The following is a 13,884-nucleotide window of genomic DNA, read 5'->3' on the forward strand; positions in this document are numbered from 1 at the left end:
ACAAAGAGCCACAGGCATGACCCATCCTACTCTTTGACCACCTCACACTATTGCAGGCAGTCGCAGACATGTCTATTGCATTAAGCTTGATAGAACTGTTTAAATGCAGAACTGTGATATTTACTTCCAGAAAGGCCCCGTTTACTATGGTGAAATCAACTGCCCATTCCTTACCTGCACCCCTCGAAGTCCTGGGAGCCCGCTGTCGCCTTTCGCCCCCTGAAGCAAGACAAATGAGAACATTAGTTGAGCTGTGTGCAGAGAATTGCAAGTCCTAACAGTGTCCTCAATGCGGAGTCACCTGTGTGGTCACCTGAAGTTAGCGCGGGAGGGGGTTTGAAACTAAGAACTGTCAACTGCCAAAGTCAATCAAGCATTCTCACAGTGCAGACTCCAACAAATTACGAACGTTTGTTAATTGACTTCTACAGCAGCGAGGTCCTTTGACACCTGAAGAGTGAGAGGCCGAGGGGTTTGTGCATATCAGCTGTCTGTGAATGTTAGTGGTTCTGCCCCTTGAAACTACCCTGAATACCTCCCTATATGCTAAGACGATGGCCCTGCCCAGATGCGGCATGGCCACCTAGCCACTCTTTTAGCTGAGATGAGGGTTAGTGTTAATTTCGAACCATCTAAAACTTGAATGCTGAAGTATTAAGAGGAAGAAGAACATCTCATACCGAAATAGTACATTCTTCAAACTGCTTTTCCTCAGTTTGCTGTCACTTCCTTCCATATAGGTTTGTAAACTGCACCAAATGGCTCTAGTTCTACCCTCAAGTACACCCGATTTGCAATACCCTTGTGATAGGTGATTAGTAGGTTAACCAACCAGAAACTCTAACTGTTTGCAAACATAGCTTGCGCCACGGTTTACCTGGTGAAAACAGTGAGGAGGCTACCAAAGAAATGCCGGAGACAAGTGCCAATGATGTGGTTGTAAACAGGAATCTGGGGATCAATCAGCAAGCTAGCCGAGTTAGCATGAGGGAGTATGTACTGTATTTGCTGTGGTATTATTATAACCTTTTCAACGCTCAATGACTCCACACAGAAACACATACAGACACACACACACAAATCCACACTTATTTTGCATTTCTGGGTGTGTGATATAATGCATACTTTTAGGGTTATCTACATGTGCTCCATATCTATTCTTCTCTGACTGAAGGTAGGGATTGAGAATGCCTTAGATCTTGGTCTTCTCCATGTAAGTTTCATAACGAAATGAGGAGGAACCTGTCTTTTTATAAAAAGTAATGCATGCAATTTATAAGCCAAATAAAGCTGATTCAGAGTACTTTATCAATATCCTAAATTAGAAAACCGCTACCTACCTGTAACTAAAGCTCTCCAGCGTTGGCACCTTTTATAGATTCACATATTTGAATTGTTACCCAACATCCAGCTGTGAATCCTCGTTATTCAATGTTAACACAGCAATCTTTCAGAACAGTAACTAACATTGAAAACACATTTAAAACCAGCCATAGACTACCAGTAGCCCACTCGTGCTTTTATTTATGATCGTTTTAACTCGTTAATCATTCTTTTGAACAATAACCCACTTTATCATTTGATATGTTCAAACTCCAAGTGTGTATGGTTTATGTCCTCTGTAACGGTTTTAACTGACTACATAAGTAAATATTTGAAATCAGAGTAGCCCATCCACCTCGTTTAATGACTCAAAGTCCAGATAATCAAGTGGAGGGGCTCACAGGCACCAAGATCATATTTTCAAAGCTTTAAATTATGTAGATATTGGTAGCCCTATAAATAGAGAGGAGGGTAGGTGCATGTGAAACTATGAAGTATACTAATGTTGGAAAACTGCAGTTAAAGGTAATTAACTTTTTCTTCTCCAGTCCTAGTTCTTTCATAGGTTCACATATATGAATTAGGATTACCAAAGCTTTACTTTACATTAAGCATAACGCAATAGGCAGCAATGAGACCCCCTTCAATGAAACATGTTGTGCAGTACACCTTGTTTCACTGCGGTCTGCGGTTTTAGCTGGACATCCCGACAATTCTGCTCGGCGAAGGTGCGAGTTGAAGACTAAGTCGCTGCTTTGCATATGTACAGCAATGGTACTCCAGCAAGGAGTTTAGTTGTGGCGACCAAGCCTCTCGTCAAATGCACCCCTATTCTGTGCTTCAGAGGTTGTCTATTTATTGCATGGAAAAAAAGACTCAAGCTGTGATCCAGCATGCTATGCTTTACCCTGTTATGATAGAGCAGACAATATAGTAATGGGGGAATTCCTGAATTAACCTCAGCCACTGGTAATTTACACTTGGCCGCATTCCAGTCCTTTGTTCTTTTGGCCACGATGCCAAAACACACACACGAACCAGCCATATGCAAATCAGTGTGGTTTCCGCTCCAAAAGGCACAGGCCAGCCTGAGCTGCCAGGCTCCTCCCCTTCTAAATGGGAATACAAAGAACCCCAAACAAGTTTCAGTCTACTTTGACCTGGTCAGTAGCATGAGCTTGAACACAGGACGCACGTCTGGCAATATACATCAGCAGCTCCTGCTGGAGGAAGAACCAAGTCTACTTTGCATATTGCTGATTTCTGTTTGAGATGACATATTGGGCAAAAAAATTAATTGCACCCAAAGTAATTAACACTGGCTGAGATTAATTCATACAGCCTACCCATCATTTTTTTGTTTTCCTCTGTTCTGATAAATATTTGTTTATTTATGAAATGAATACTGTCAGTATTTTGGTCTATTATTATACAATTCCAAACAATAAGTGAGGTCCCAAGAATGCTAAGACTTTTCTACAAATGTAGATGATTGTGGAAAAACATTGTTAAATGTTTTTTTGTTCAGATAGAATGATGTTGGCATCTTAGGTATGAACTTAGAATTTGGAGAGAAAGTCACCTTGCACTTGTCAAATTTAAATTGAGGCAGGTTTATACATTATTCTTCTAATTTGCTGATGTTCCTTTCAGACGTTATTACTGAAACGAAAGTAGAGGCCTCATGTACGACTTAAAATGTTCTCAAGCTGGTGGGCTTTTAATAGGGGAAGAAGGTGAAAGCCAGTTCTCTCAAATCCTTAACCATCGTAGCAGAGAATAAAGATACAGCACACACATCATACCCAAGGGGACATCAGGCGCTAGAACCAAATGGGGAAACTCTGAAGATTAACTCTCCAAAAGAGGGTACAGGCAAGTTTTCAAATGCTTTTGGAACACAAAAAGGTCCTCCATAGGACGCATTTCCGGAGGAAGGGAATTCCACTGAAGTGCCGCTAAATGGAGTGGTAGAAGTTCAGAGGGTATCTGGACATAGCTTTCAGATGTACACTAACTGAAGAATAGTATCTCATGCGGGTGTATAGAAAGGGGTCAATGTTCTTAGATGATAGCCAAAAAAGGAATTGCTTCCATTTTATAGAGTTTTACTGTGAAAGCTGCTGTGGCTGCCTGCAGAATCTTCCAACAGTATACTGGAATATTAAGGGATCTATATGCTAGGGATGTGGCTGGGTCGTGATGTAACACCTCTCATTGATTCTTGGAGGGAGGGTACTGATCCTGTTTGAATTGGATCGATGCTTCTTGAGATAAGTGCAACACCCCCATGCACCAAAACTGCCTAGTCCAAGTTAGTGCAACGAGTACCAGTGTACATGGTTCCTAATACAAATTGTGTAGAACCCTCGCTACCAGGGGGATCGTGGAGGGAAAGTATACGCAAATATCCCTAACCAAAGAATCAAAAATGCTTGTTCTTGGGCACAGGGGCAGCACCACCTGCTCACGTGATTTTGGCATTTGCAGTTCTCCAGTGTAGTGAGAACCATCCCCGGAGGAGGCATGCCCCACCTCTGAAATATCAGATCGAGTTGCCTTGAGTCCAGTCCCATTTGTAGCAGTCAACATGTTCCACCCAGTGCAAAAATCGTTGGGATCCTGTGACAGCTTCTTTGATTTCGTCCCTCCTTGTTTTGTTATTTAATAAAGAGTTGTCGAATTCGCTCTTATCATGACCTCCTGATATAATACCAGCGAAAATAGACCTTTCACAGCCAACGTTACTGCTCTAAGTAACAGGATGTTTACATGCAGCTCTTGAGGAGCCCAGGGACAACTGGCAGACAGATTGTGTACAAGCACCCGCCCAGCCTTTTAGTGAGGTTTCCGTTAGATTAAATTGTGATTAAATTGTGTTTGCCCCTTGTGAAAGTCTTGCCCTGCATATATATTTTCCGCTTGCATCCACCAAGTCATAACTGGTTATATTTCAGTAGTTGTCAAAATGTAATCATCCCATTAACCCGAAATCTGCTTCCACTACATATTACACTTGTAGGGGTCTCATTCTCTAACAACATTGTGGAATCAAGGGGATACATGAGGACTTTCTGACAAACTTGTGCCTTTGCATTGATGTCCTCGACCAGGTTCCTCAATCGTTCTGAACGAGGTGAGCGAGCCCCTGTGCTGAAGTTGAGCTTAGCTGAGGATGCTGGTCTCTGCTACGGTAGCAGATGAGTGAGCCCCTACGCCCGGTGATTTTTACCCGGATTGCTGAGGTGAGCGCTCACCAGCTTCCCAACATGGCGGCACGACATCGGCGCAGCAGCGTTATTGCTGGCACCCGCTGAGACACCTGAGGGAGGACTTGCCGACGGAGATCGCCTACCTCGCCCGACTGCAAAACAGGCAAGAAGCGCTAGTGAAGGTATGATTGGCACCAAGCGCTGCATCTCTGCTGCAGCCCCCGCCGGTGCCTGACTCTAAAATGGCGGCCGCCGCTGCCCGCACGGCAGTCTTTTTCAGGATTCAACATCGGACGCGCCCATTCTCCTGGCTGTTCCTGTGGTAAGGGTCTTCATTTGGTCGCTTTGTGCCTTCTGCGTCCATAGCTCCCACATATTGCTGCCATATGTCTGCTGCCTACTTGCCCCCCTACCGGCCCGCTGCAGATTCCCACACTACTACCAGGGCAGATAAACCCACACACAACCCACCAGCTGCACCGGGAGCCGTGCCAGCACCACACGGCCAACACGCGGAAGAGTGACCGCACTAACAGCGTCAAAACGGCCTTCACCGCCCTGCGCACGCTCATCCCCACCGAGCCCGCCGACCGCAAACTCTCCAAGATCTCCAACATGCTGCTGGTGCGCGACGGGCAGCCGTGCCACACCACCACCTTCTACCACCACCTCCAGCACCACCAGCAGGGCAGCAGCCCGGCCTGGGAGGGTGATAACTAGCAGCCCAACCAGATCTGCACCTTCGGCCTCAGCAACCAACGCAAGCGGAACTACCTCCCGAACCATAGGGGAGATTAACTTTGGACTCCCTCCTTTGACCATCACCTACCCAGCCAGACTTTCGGGCAAACGCTCCCGCATTTCTCCTGTCCTTATCTTCCCCCCTCTCTGCCCCCAACCCCCTCCCCTCTCCGCTCCTACTCTTTCCAGCTTCTGTCCTCTGCCTTCACCTGCCCCTGCCCCTTGTCCCCACCCTGTTTCTCAGTCAACCTCTTCCCTCGACACTTGAGACAGAACTATTTTGTCTGATGCCCGATGGAGCTACCTGGTTTAGCTATAGGGGAGATGGGCCATGGATTCCCTCCTTGGTCGTCACCTACCCAGTCGGTCTTTAGACAGACTTCCTTTCGTCTCTACGGTAGTCTCTTCCCTTATCCTCACTTTCTCACCCCCCCTACTACTTTTCTCTCTCCTTTCCCTCCTCTCCTAATCTATTGCTGATTGTTTGATGTAATATGTAATTGTCGATCTTTTTCTGTTATATTGTTGAACCACATTGTTGCACTTCCCTTCGTCTCTCCTGTCGTCTCCTCCCGCATCCTCCCTCTAGTATGTCTCCCCTTCTCTCCTCTCTCAATGTTTTGAGACTGAACTATTTTGTCTGATGCCCGATGGAGCTACATGGTTTAGCTATAGGGGAGATGGGCCATGGACTCCCTCCTTGGTCGTCACCTACCCAGTCGGTCTTTAGACAGACTTCTTTTCATCTCTCCTTATTGTCGCTTCCCTTATCCTCACTTTCTCACTTCCCCTACCCCCTACAACTTTTCTCTCTCCTTTCTCTCCTCTCCTAATTTAATGCTGATTGTTTGATGTAATGTGTAGTTGTGGATCTTTTTCTGTTTTTCTGTTAAAGTATTGAACCACATTGTTCCACTTCCTTTCGTCTCTCCTGCCCTCTCCTCCAGCATCCTCCCTCTATTTTCTGTCTCTCTTTCTCTCCTCTCTCAATGTACTGAGGCTGAACTATTTTGTCTGATGCCCGATGGAACTACTTGGTTTAGCTATAGGGGAGATGGGCCTTGGATTCCCTCCTTGGTCGTCACCTACCCAGTCGGTCTTTAGACAGACTTCTTTTCGTCTCTCCTTATTATCTCTTCCCTTATCCTCCCTCTCTCACCTTCCCTGCCCCCTCCAGTACTTCTCTCTCATTTCTCTCCCCTCCTAATTGAATTGCCTATTTTTTTATGTATTGTGTAACTGTTGAATTTGTTCTGTTACATTGTTGATTATCATTTAAAGCACTCTGATACCTTCGGGTCAAGCCGGCGCTATATAAAACTCTTTAAATAAATAAAGTATATATTATAGTGCAAATAGCCCAGTATATGTGATCTTTGTCACAATAAAGGAATCTTGATGGCCCTTCATGGAGATATAGGAAAACTCCACCCCTGATGCCACAATATGCAACCACTGGAGCTAGACATTTTATAAATATTCTGAATTTGACTTCAGACCAACGCAGAATGTTAAATTATAGTGATGGCTGGCAAACAAAGTGTATTTCAGATGCAGGCAGTGTATTGGTAGGTGGCACTATTTGTCTTCTAGATCTATTGATGCTAAGAAATCCTTTCAGCTGATGAGAACTGGAGGGCCTCATTAAAGTCTGCTTGTCAATGCATTTGTTTACTGCTCTCAGATCTAAAATATTTTGCTTTTCACAAGTTTTCTTTCGAATTAGAAAAAATCTTGAATAAAATCCTTGATTTTTTTTGCACCGGTTCTATGGCCACTTTCTCTAGTAGTTTGATAATTTCTAATAGTAGAACCTTCACTTGGAAATGATGTTCCCTTCGCGGAGAAGTCATTGGTGGTTTTCAAATAAATTCTATTACTCCACAATGCCAAATGCCCAACAATCTGAATTAGCTTTACAAGGCTGATACAAGTGCTCACACCTTTCCCCCACAGGAATGGACAGCGAGGGTGGCGGGCATCACGAAGTCAAGTCTAGCAGCTTCTGTCTTGGCCATTGTGGTTGATTGGCCCTTCCGCGTACACTGTTGTTGTCCTCCAGGCTGCAGACTGTTTTCTTCTGTATTGAGTGACAGGTTGATTTTGTCAGTTGTATTCCTTCCTGCAGGGTACAAAACTACTCAAAATGAACTTCGCTGACCATAAGATTCTCTCCAATTAGAGGAGAATCCTTGTCTCTGTTTAAACAATCCCAAAGAACTTGCCGTGTCCGTGACTATTTTACTAAGTCAGTCAGCAGCCACCTGGGAACTTGTCTACAGAAGGGGCAATGTCATTACATAGTTGCCCATCAGAACAGTAAAAGATGGCACTCGCATTTGCTATTTTAGCTGATGTTGCTCTACACACTCACATTTTCGTACTCACACTGTCTAACCTCTTGCCCTCACAGTCTGTGGGCACTGCATGAGCAGTTGCTGGATTTCTAGAAATCTCTGGCCAGTAGCCAAAAATCACAGGATCAGTTTTGATTTTATTTAGTAGACAAGCAAGACCTGGCGCAGGTACTTTGTGCTTCTTCTCTAATCTTAAACTCAAAGCAGAGCCGATAGCTGGGCTCACATGTGAGTCAGCCCATCTTCCCAGATGTAGTCAACTAGGGTATTACTTTTTTTTTGGAGTGTCCACCTTGGTCTTTAAAATTAAATAAAAATGATTTCTTCTCCACAGGAGCTATAGGCAAGTTACACCTATGTGCCGCTCAGTAGTGCTACATGTGGAAACTGTAGACGTGATCCAGAGGTGAATCCCTGGGAGACAGTTAAGGCTAGGCTCTTCAGCAGGAAGGTAATCATTCCACTCTGGGTTCTGGTGGCTTCCATCATGAGCTAAACCTTCTTACTGTTCGCAGTCATTTCCATCATCATCCGCAGCTTTGGATAGTCGGTCCTGTCCTAATTTCCTTCTAGGTAATACAGATGGTTGATTTCCAGTCTCTTCTGATGGGAGGCATCTGGAGGGCAGTGTGGGAAGGATAAGTTACTTACCTGTAATCTTAGTTCTCTTCCAGGGGTATACTCATCAAAGTCATAAGCACTGAATTATCTCCGCCCACGTGCGGGAACCCGGAGCACATACAAAAATACATATGTATGTGTATGTTTTAGAAAAGAAGTACTTAGTACTAAATAAACACACACATATACATGTATAACATAACAATATGCAGCCCCATACATATCCAGTAGGCTAAGAAGCCAAAATGACACGTATTTCTCTAGTATGAAACTCACACATATACATATAATGTGAGAGAAGGACATGCACAGTAATAGCATTCCACAATAACCTTGTATTTTCATAAAAGAAAACAGGTAATAGCAGGCAATTAGCCTAAGAAAGGATGCATAAATAAATAACATCCTTGAACAGAAAAAGAAACTGGCACCTCGCCTTTAAGGCTTCAGGGATCCTGAGCACTTTGCCTTTAAGGCCTCCAGGACACCTCTGCTCCCATCATGCACCACAGGTGACAGTTAGGTCAGTTCTTTTGTACAGTATAAGAAACCTGTAGGAACCTGCATCAAAGATGCAAGAAATACTGAGTAAACTGTTAATGCTCGTCCGGGGAGGCGGCAGGGTTGCTTATGACTTTGATCAGTATACCCCTGGAAGAGAACTAGGATTACAGGTAAGTAACTTATACTTCTCTTCCAGGGAATACTCATCAATAGTCATAAGCACAAAATAGAGTAGCAAGCCCATACCCACTCCCGTGCGGACAAGCAAAAAACAGCGAACTAGGTTGACGTACACATGTTAAACAGTATTAGAAAACAAGTTTCTCAGCAAGAATTGCCCAACCTGAGCATCTGCCTGCGTGTCAGCATCTAAACAGTAGTGGCGAGTAAAGGTATGAACTGATCGCCATGTAGCTGCTTTACAAATTTCTGCCATGGGGACATTCCTCAGGAGAGACGTGGTAGAAGCTTTTCCCCTTAGGCTTCCCCTGAAGGGATTTGTTGGCCAATTGGTATGACAGTAGAATACAAAAAACTATCCATCTAGAAATGGATCTTTTAGAAGCTGCAGAACCTGTGTTAACAGGACCATAGTTAATAAACAAACGTTCTGAGTTCCTCAGTGTCTTTGTTCGGTCCAAATAAAATTTCAGAACCCTCTTGAGGTCTAGGGAGTGGAGAGATCTTTCCGATGGATTCAAAGGATTCGGTAAAAAGGTAGTGTGAGACTTGGCCCTTTCCCCAAAATTTTTCGCCTTTTTATTTCCCTTTTAAATCAGAATGCCCTCATGGTAACAACAATGTATAGGCCTTGTGTAGTGAGGAAAGCCCTGTGTACTGTGAAACTGATGTTAAGATGCAGGTGTCTTATACCCCTAACATTGCTGCCACTGACCACTGCTGCAGCAGCGGGGTTTAGTGGGCGCATTCTAGTGGCTAGGGCCTGGCTGGAACCCTCCAAACAATGTATCAACTTAGCCTGCCAGCCTGCCCACAGGTAGAATGGTGGAACCTCCTAGAACCCCCTCGAACCTTCTGGAACAGGTGAGGTGACACCAACTGCCACTGCCAACTGTCAACTGGCACTGTATAAGGAAAGGAAGGAAAACTTTCCTGTCAGAGTGACTGAGGGGAAGACCTGGGGAAGTACCTTCGCAGGAGGATAGGCAGTGGGGGTCAGGGCAGGGTCTTATGATGCTGGAATGACAGGGCCTAGTGTGCTGCTTTACAAGTATTGAGGTATCCTGTTACCCCCCCACTGACCTAACCCCGCGGAAGGGAACCCCCCAGGGTCCACTTGAAGGGATTGGCTGAGAAGAACTTGGAACACCAGCCACCAATCTATTCCCCCTTCAAGGAACAAGAAACCAAGCAACTAAACTAAGGGCGCAAGAAACATCACGCCAACAAGAAACTAAGCTTCTATTTACAAGGGCGCAAGAAACATCACGCCAAGAAGAAACTAAGCCTCTATTTACAAGGGCGCAAGAAACCTAAAGCGCTAAGAAGAAATTAAATCATCACAGGACTTTTGAAGAAGCAAAGAGGTATTGGCGCGGTACTGACCCTGCGTTTCCTGATGTCACCTGGGGTCTCCCTTGCTAACCTGCTACTGGGGTGTCACCTGTCCTGTATATCTAGCGCTGCCCTTGCTGACCCTGTGAAGAGCGCTGAAGTAATGGAGGGGGTTGCTGCCTTCTGAAGCGCTATATTTGCCTGAACTGCAGCACCCTGAACTGAATGTTATTAGACCTGCTGGTCTTGCCCCCACCTCGTGTGGGCCAAAGCGCTATAGCCCTGCACCCTGCTGTCTGTGAAGCGCTAGAATCCTGGGCGTGATTCCTGCCTGACGCGCTATATTCTGTGGTGCCCTTCAGCAGCGCTACCTGGAATGAACTGTCTGCCGAGCGCTACCTCTGCTGTGAATTGCCTGCTATATCGTAGCGCTGTGAATCCTGAAAAGCGCTATCCCCCTGAAGCGCTGTGTCACCAAGAACTTCTGTGGCTCTAGAAGTTGCTGCCTTCTGAAGCGCTGACTCCCTGCTCCCCCAACGCTCCTTTGCTGTCCCTGTGAAGAGTGCTGAGGTACTGAAGGGGGTTGCTGCCTTGTGAAGTGCTGTACCTGCAGGGTGCTATTATCTAAACCTGATTGCCTGCTGAAGCGCTGTCCCCAGCATTGCCTGTGGCCAAGCGCTGTCATGTGAGGAACTGAGGTAGTGCCCAGGGAAGCGCTGTAATTTCACTCCAAGCGCTTTCTTGAATGTCCCATAGAAGCGCTGTAATTGTGCCTCCAAGCGCTCTCTTGTAGGCCCCAGAGAAACGCTGTATTTTTGACCTTAAGTGCCCACCTGTTGGCCCCTATGTGCCTCTAGTGACGTGGAGGCCATTAAGTTACTGTTTATGCCTGAGGACAGGCTTGCCATTCATGAACTGTTTGGGCCCTGGTTCCGGCGTAGGCCTAAATACATACTGAGTTCATCTGCGATGGCTTAGCCCTGCATAGGGGAGTCCAAGGCATAGTAAAATGCTCATTGAGAATGCTTTACTGAATTGCTTATTGAAATGTTCACCTTAATTAACAGAAATGTTTTACTAATCTAAAGCAAGGCCTGTGCTTACTTAATGAGATGTTGCTCTCTAGCAATGAGTAATGTTCTATTTATAAGTTACTTAATGAAATGCCTATGCCTAATTCCTTCCCTGTAATGTTTACTCCTGATTAGGGGGATGTTACCTATGATTGGGCAAGAGTTTTGAAGTGGTTATTCCTGCTTGGAACCAGGATTATTCTGAACTATAGAAGTTTTATTACACCCCTGCCCCAGTGTTATAACCTCTACTTATTTACAGGATTACTCTTGGGTGCTGAGAGGTTTATGCCTGCTTAATGTAGGAATTAGAATGTTGATCCTGGCCTGGGGTGGAAACGCCAACAGCTGCATAATGAACTGTGTCTGCTGACTAATGAAACATTTATTCATGTTGGTTGAAAGGTGGAGCACATGCCCACAGTTATGGAGTGAGGTGCTCCTTGCTTTAAAGAAATGTTTACATTTACTAAAAGGCTTTACATGCATAAACCAAGTCTTCTAAGCTCAGGCTTGCCTGTTAAAAATGGTTATCTCTGCCTTGAAGAGTTGTTAACTGTTGATTGCTGAGTAGGGGAACGTTAATGCTATAAGGATATAGTTACACTGCCTAATGAGATGTTTTATCCGCAGTGGCGTGTTTTTATTCCTGCCATAGGAGTTTCATTCCTGCCTAAGGAAATGGTTAATGAAATGTTTTACCCCCAGTGAAGTGTTTTACTTCTGCTAAACTGATTATCTCTATTGCAGGAAATGTTTTACCTGTAAGCTCCTGATTAATGGGGGAAGGCCCTGCCTGTTCAGGCATCAGGTAATAGGATGGTGTGTGATGCCTAAAGGAATACTTTATGCCCAATGAAAGGTGTTGACCTCATTTGAGGCAATGTTTACTCCTGCCCAGGGAAGGGTCTCATACCCCTGCTATAACAGAGATCTACTTACACCTGCTCAATGTAGGGATTTCTACTTCCCTGATGGAATGTTGGTGTAGCACTGATACAGTTAAACCTGCACAAGGGGATGGTTACCTAGATTGCAATGTTTTCTCCTAGTTAGTGCTGGCTAATGCAATGGTTAGCTGGGCCCAATGAGAAGTTCTCCCAAAGGGATGCCCAACCTTGTTATATGGAATAATTATTCTTAATGAAATGTTTAATTCCTATTACAGGAGGAGAGTTACGTCCACATACTTTTGTGGCAAATGAAATGTTTCATATTTAAGGAAATGTTTGAACTACACTTAACAAATTGTTTATTCCTACAGCGGGGAGATGTTTCTGTTATGGAACTGTCCCTTTGTTTACCTGAGGAAATGGATATTGATGCTTAATGCAGTGTTGTTCTTATGACTTTGAGATGTATTCCTTTCAGGTACTGACCAAGAAGCAAGGCGTAGGTCGGGCCTGTGTCCCACTAAAAATTTATTTAACTATTTATTGATCCAATATTTAATATTTATTGCAGAACGGATATTTATTCATCCAATATTTATTGCAAGTCTTGAGACACATGTATTTTAAATGAATTTATGAGTTCCCTGATCCTGCTCTATCTATCTGATTATTTATCTTAATACAAATCACTTGTTTTTATACAAGCTCTGGAGTGAGTCATTTATTGCGTGCCCAGGTTTCTGTCTCAGTGTGAGTGTGTGCTGCATGATCGCTTAACACATGTGCTTTCGGATGCCTACCCGCTCGTGCCATGCTACCCTAGGGGACTGGTGACCCCAGTTCCAACAGGTAGGTAAAGTGATAGTCTGGTTAATATGGAAATCCGAGACTACTTCAGGCAAAAAAGTAGGATGTGTTCTGAGAACTACTCTGTTAGCGTGAAACACAGTATAAGGTTCCTTACAGCAAAAAGCCTGGATCTCACTGACCCTGCGAGCAGATGTAATGGCCACCAGGAACGCTGCTTTCCATGTTAAATGCTGTAAGGAAGCTTTATGAATAGGTTCGAAAGGAGCCCCCATCAACTTTGTTAACACAATGTTAAGCTCCCATGGAGGAGAGGGAGGTCTGACTGGAGGGTAAACCTTTTTCAAGCCCTCAAGAAAATCCTTTACCACCGGAATTCTAAACAAAGAAGTCGGGTTGGGGGACTTCCTATAGGTTGTGATTGCTGCAAGGTGGACTTTGATAGTAGCAAACTGAAGACCACATCTAGCCAAATGCAGCAAGAAGGTAAAATCACCTGTTCCTGACCCTGGATGGGATCATGTCCATTGTCCACAAGCCATAGGAAGAACCGCTTCCACTTGAAGGCATACGATCTCCTTGTGAAAGGTCTTTTCTCTTCTTTAAGAATAGCCATACAGTCTGGATTCAATTGTAGGTGTCCATATTGTATGACTACAGGAGCCATGCTGTCAACCGGAGGGAGGACAGGTTGGGGTGGAATACTCTCCCTGCCTGTTTGGATAGGAGATCCGGGCAGCATGGCAACCTCTTGTGTGGCACTTCCGATAGTTGAAGGAGGTCCAGAAACCACCACTGGCGAGGCCACTCCGGGGCTATTATGATCATCCTGGAGTTG

The 13,884-nt window shown here is 44.8% G+C and overlaps 1 protein-coding gene across 1 annotated transcript in view; it reads right to left on the reverse strand.

Moving 5' to 3' along the window:
• Window positions 1-13,884, reverse strand: part of LOC144752426 (uncharacterized) — a 1,170,660-nt gene that overhangs the window by 769,799 nt on the left and 386,977 nt on the right. Inside the window, exon 15 of the mRNA XM_078640356.1 lies at window positions 175-219. Coding sequence (XP_078496482.1) covers window positions 175-219 — 45 coding nt within the window. The remainder of the gene's footprint in view (window positions 1-174; window positions 220-13,884) is intronic.

Source organism: Lissotriton helveticus, chromosome 5_1, assembly GCF_964261635.1.
Source record: "Lissotriton helveticus chromosome 5_1, aLisHel1.1, whole genome shotgun sequence".
Taxonomy (NCBI): domain Eukaryota; kingdom Metazoa; phylum Chordata; class Amphibia; order Caudata; family Salamandridae; genus Lissotriton; species Lissotriton helveticus.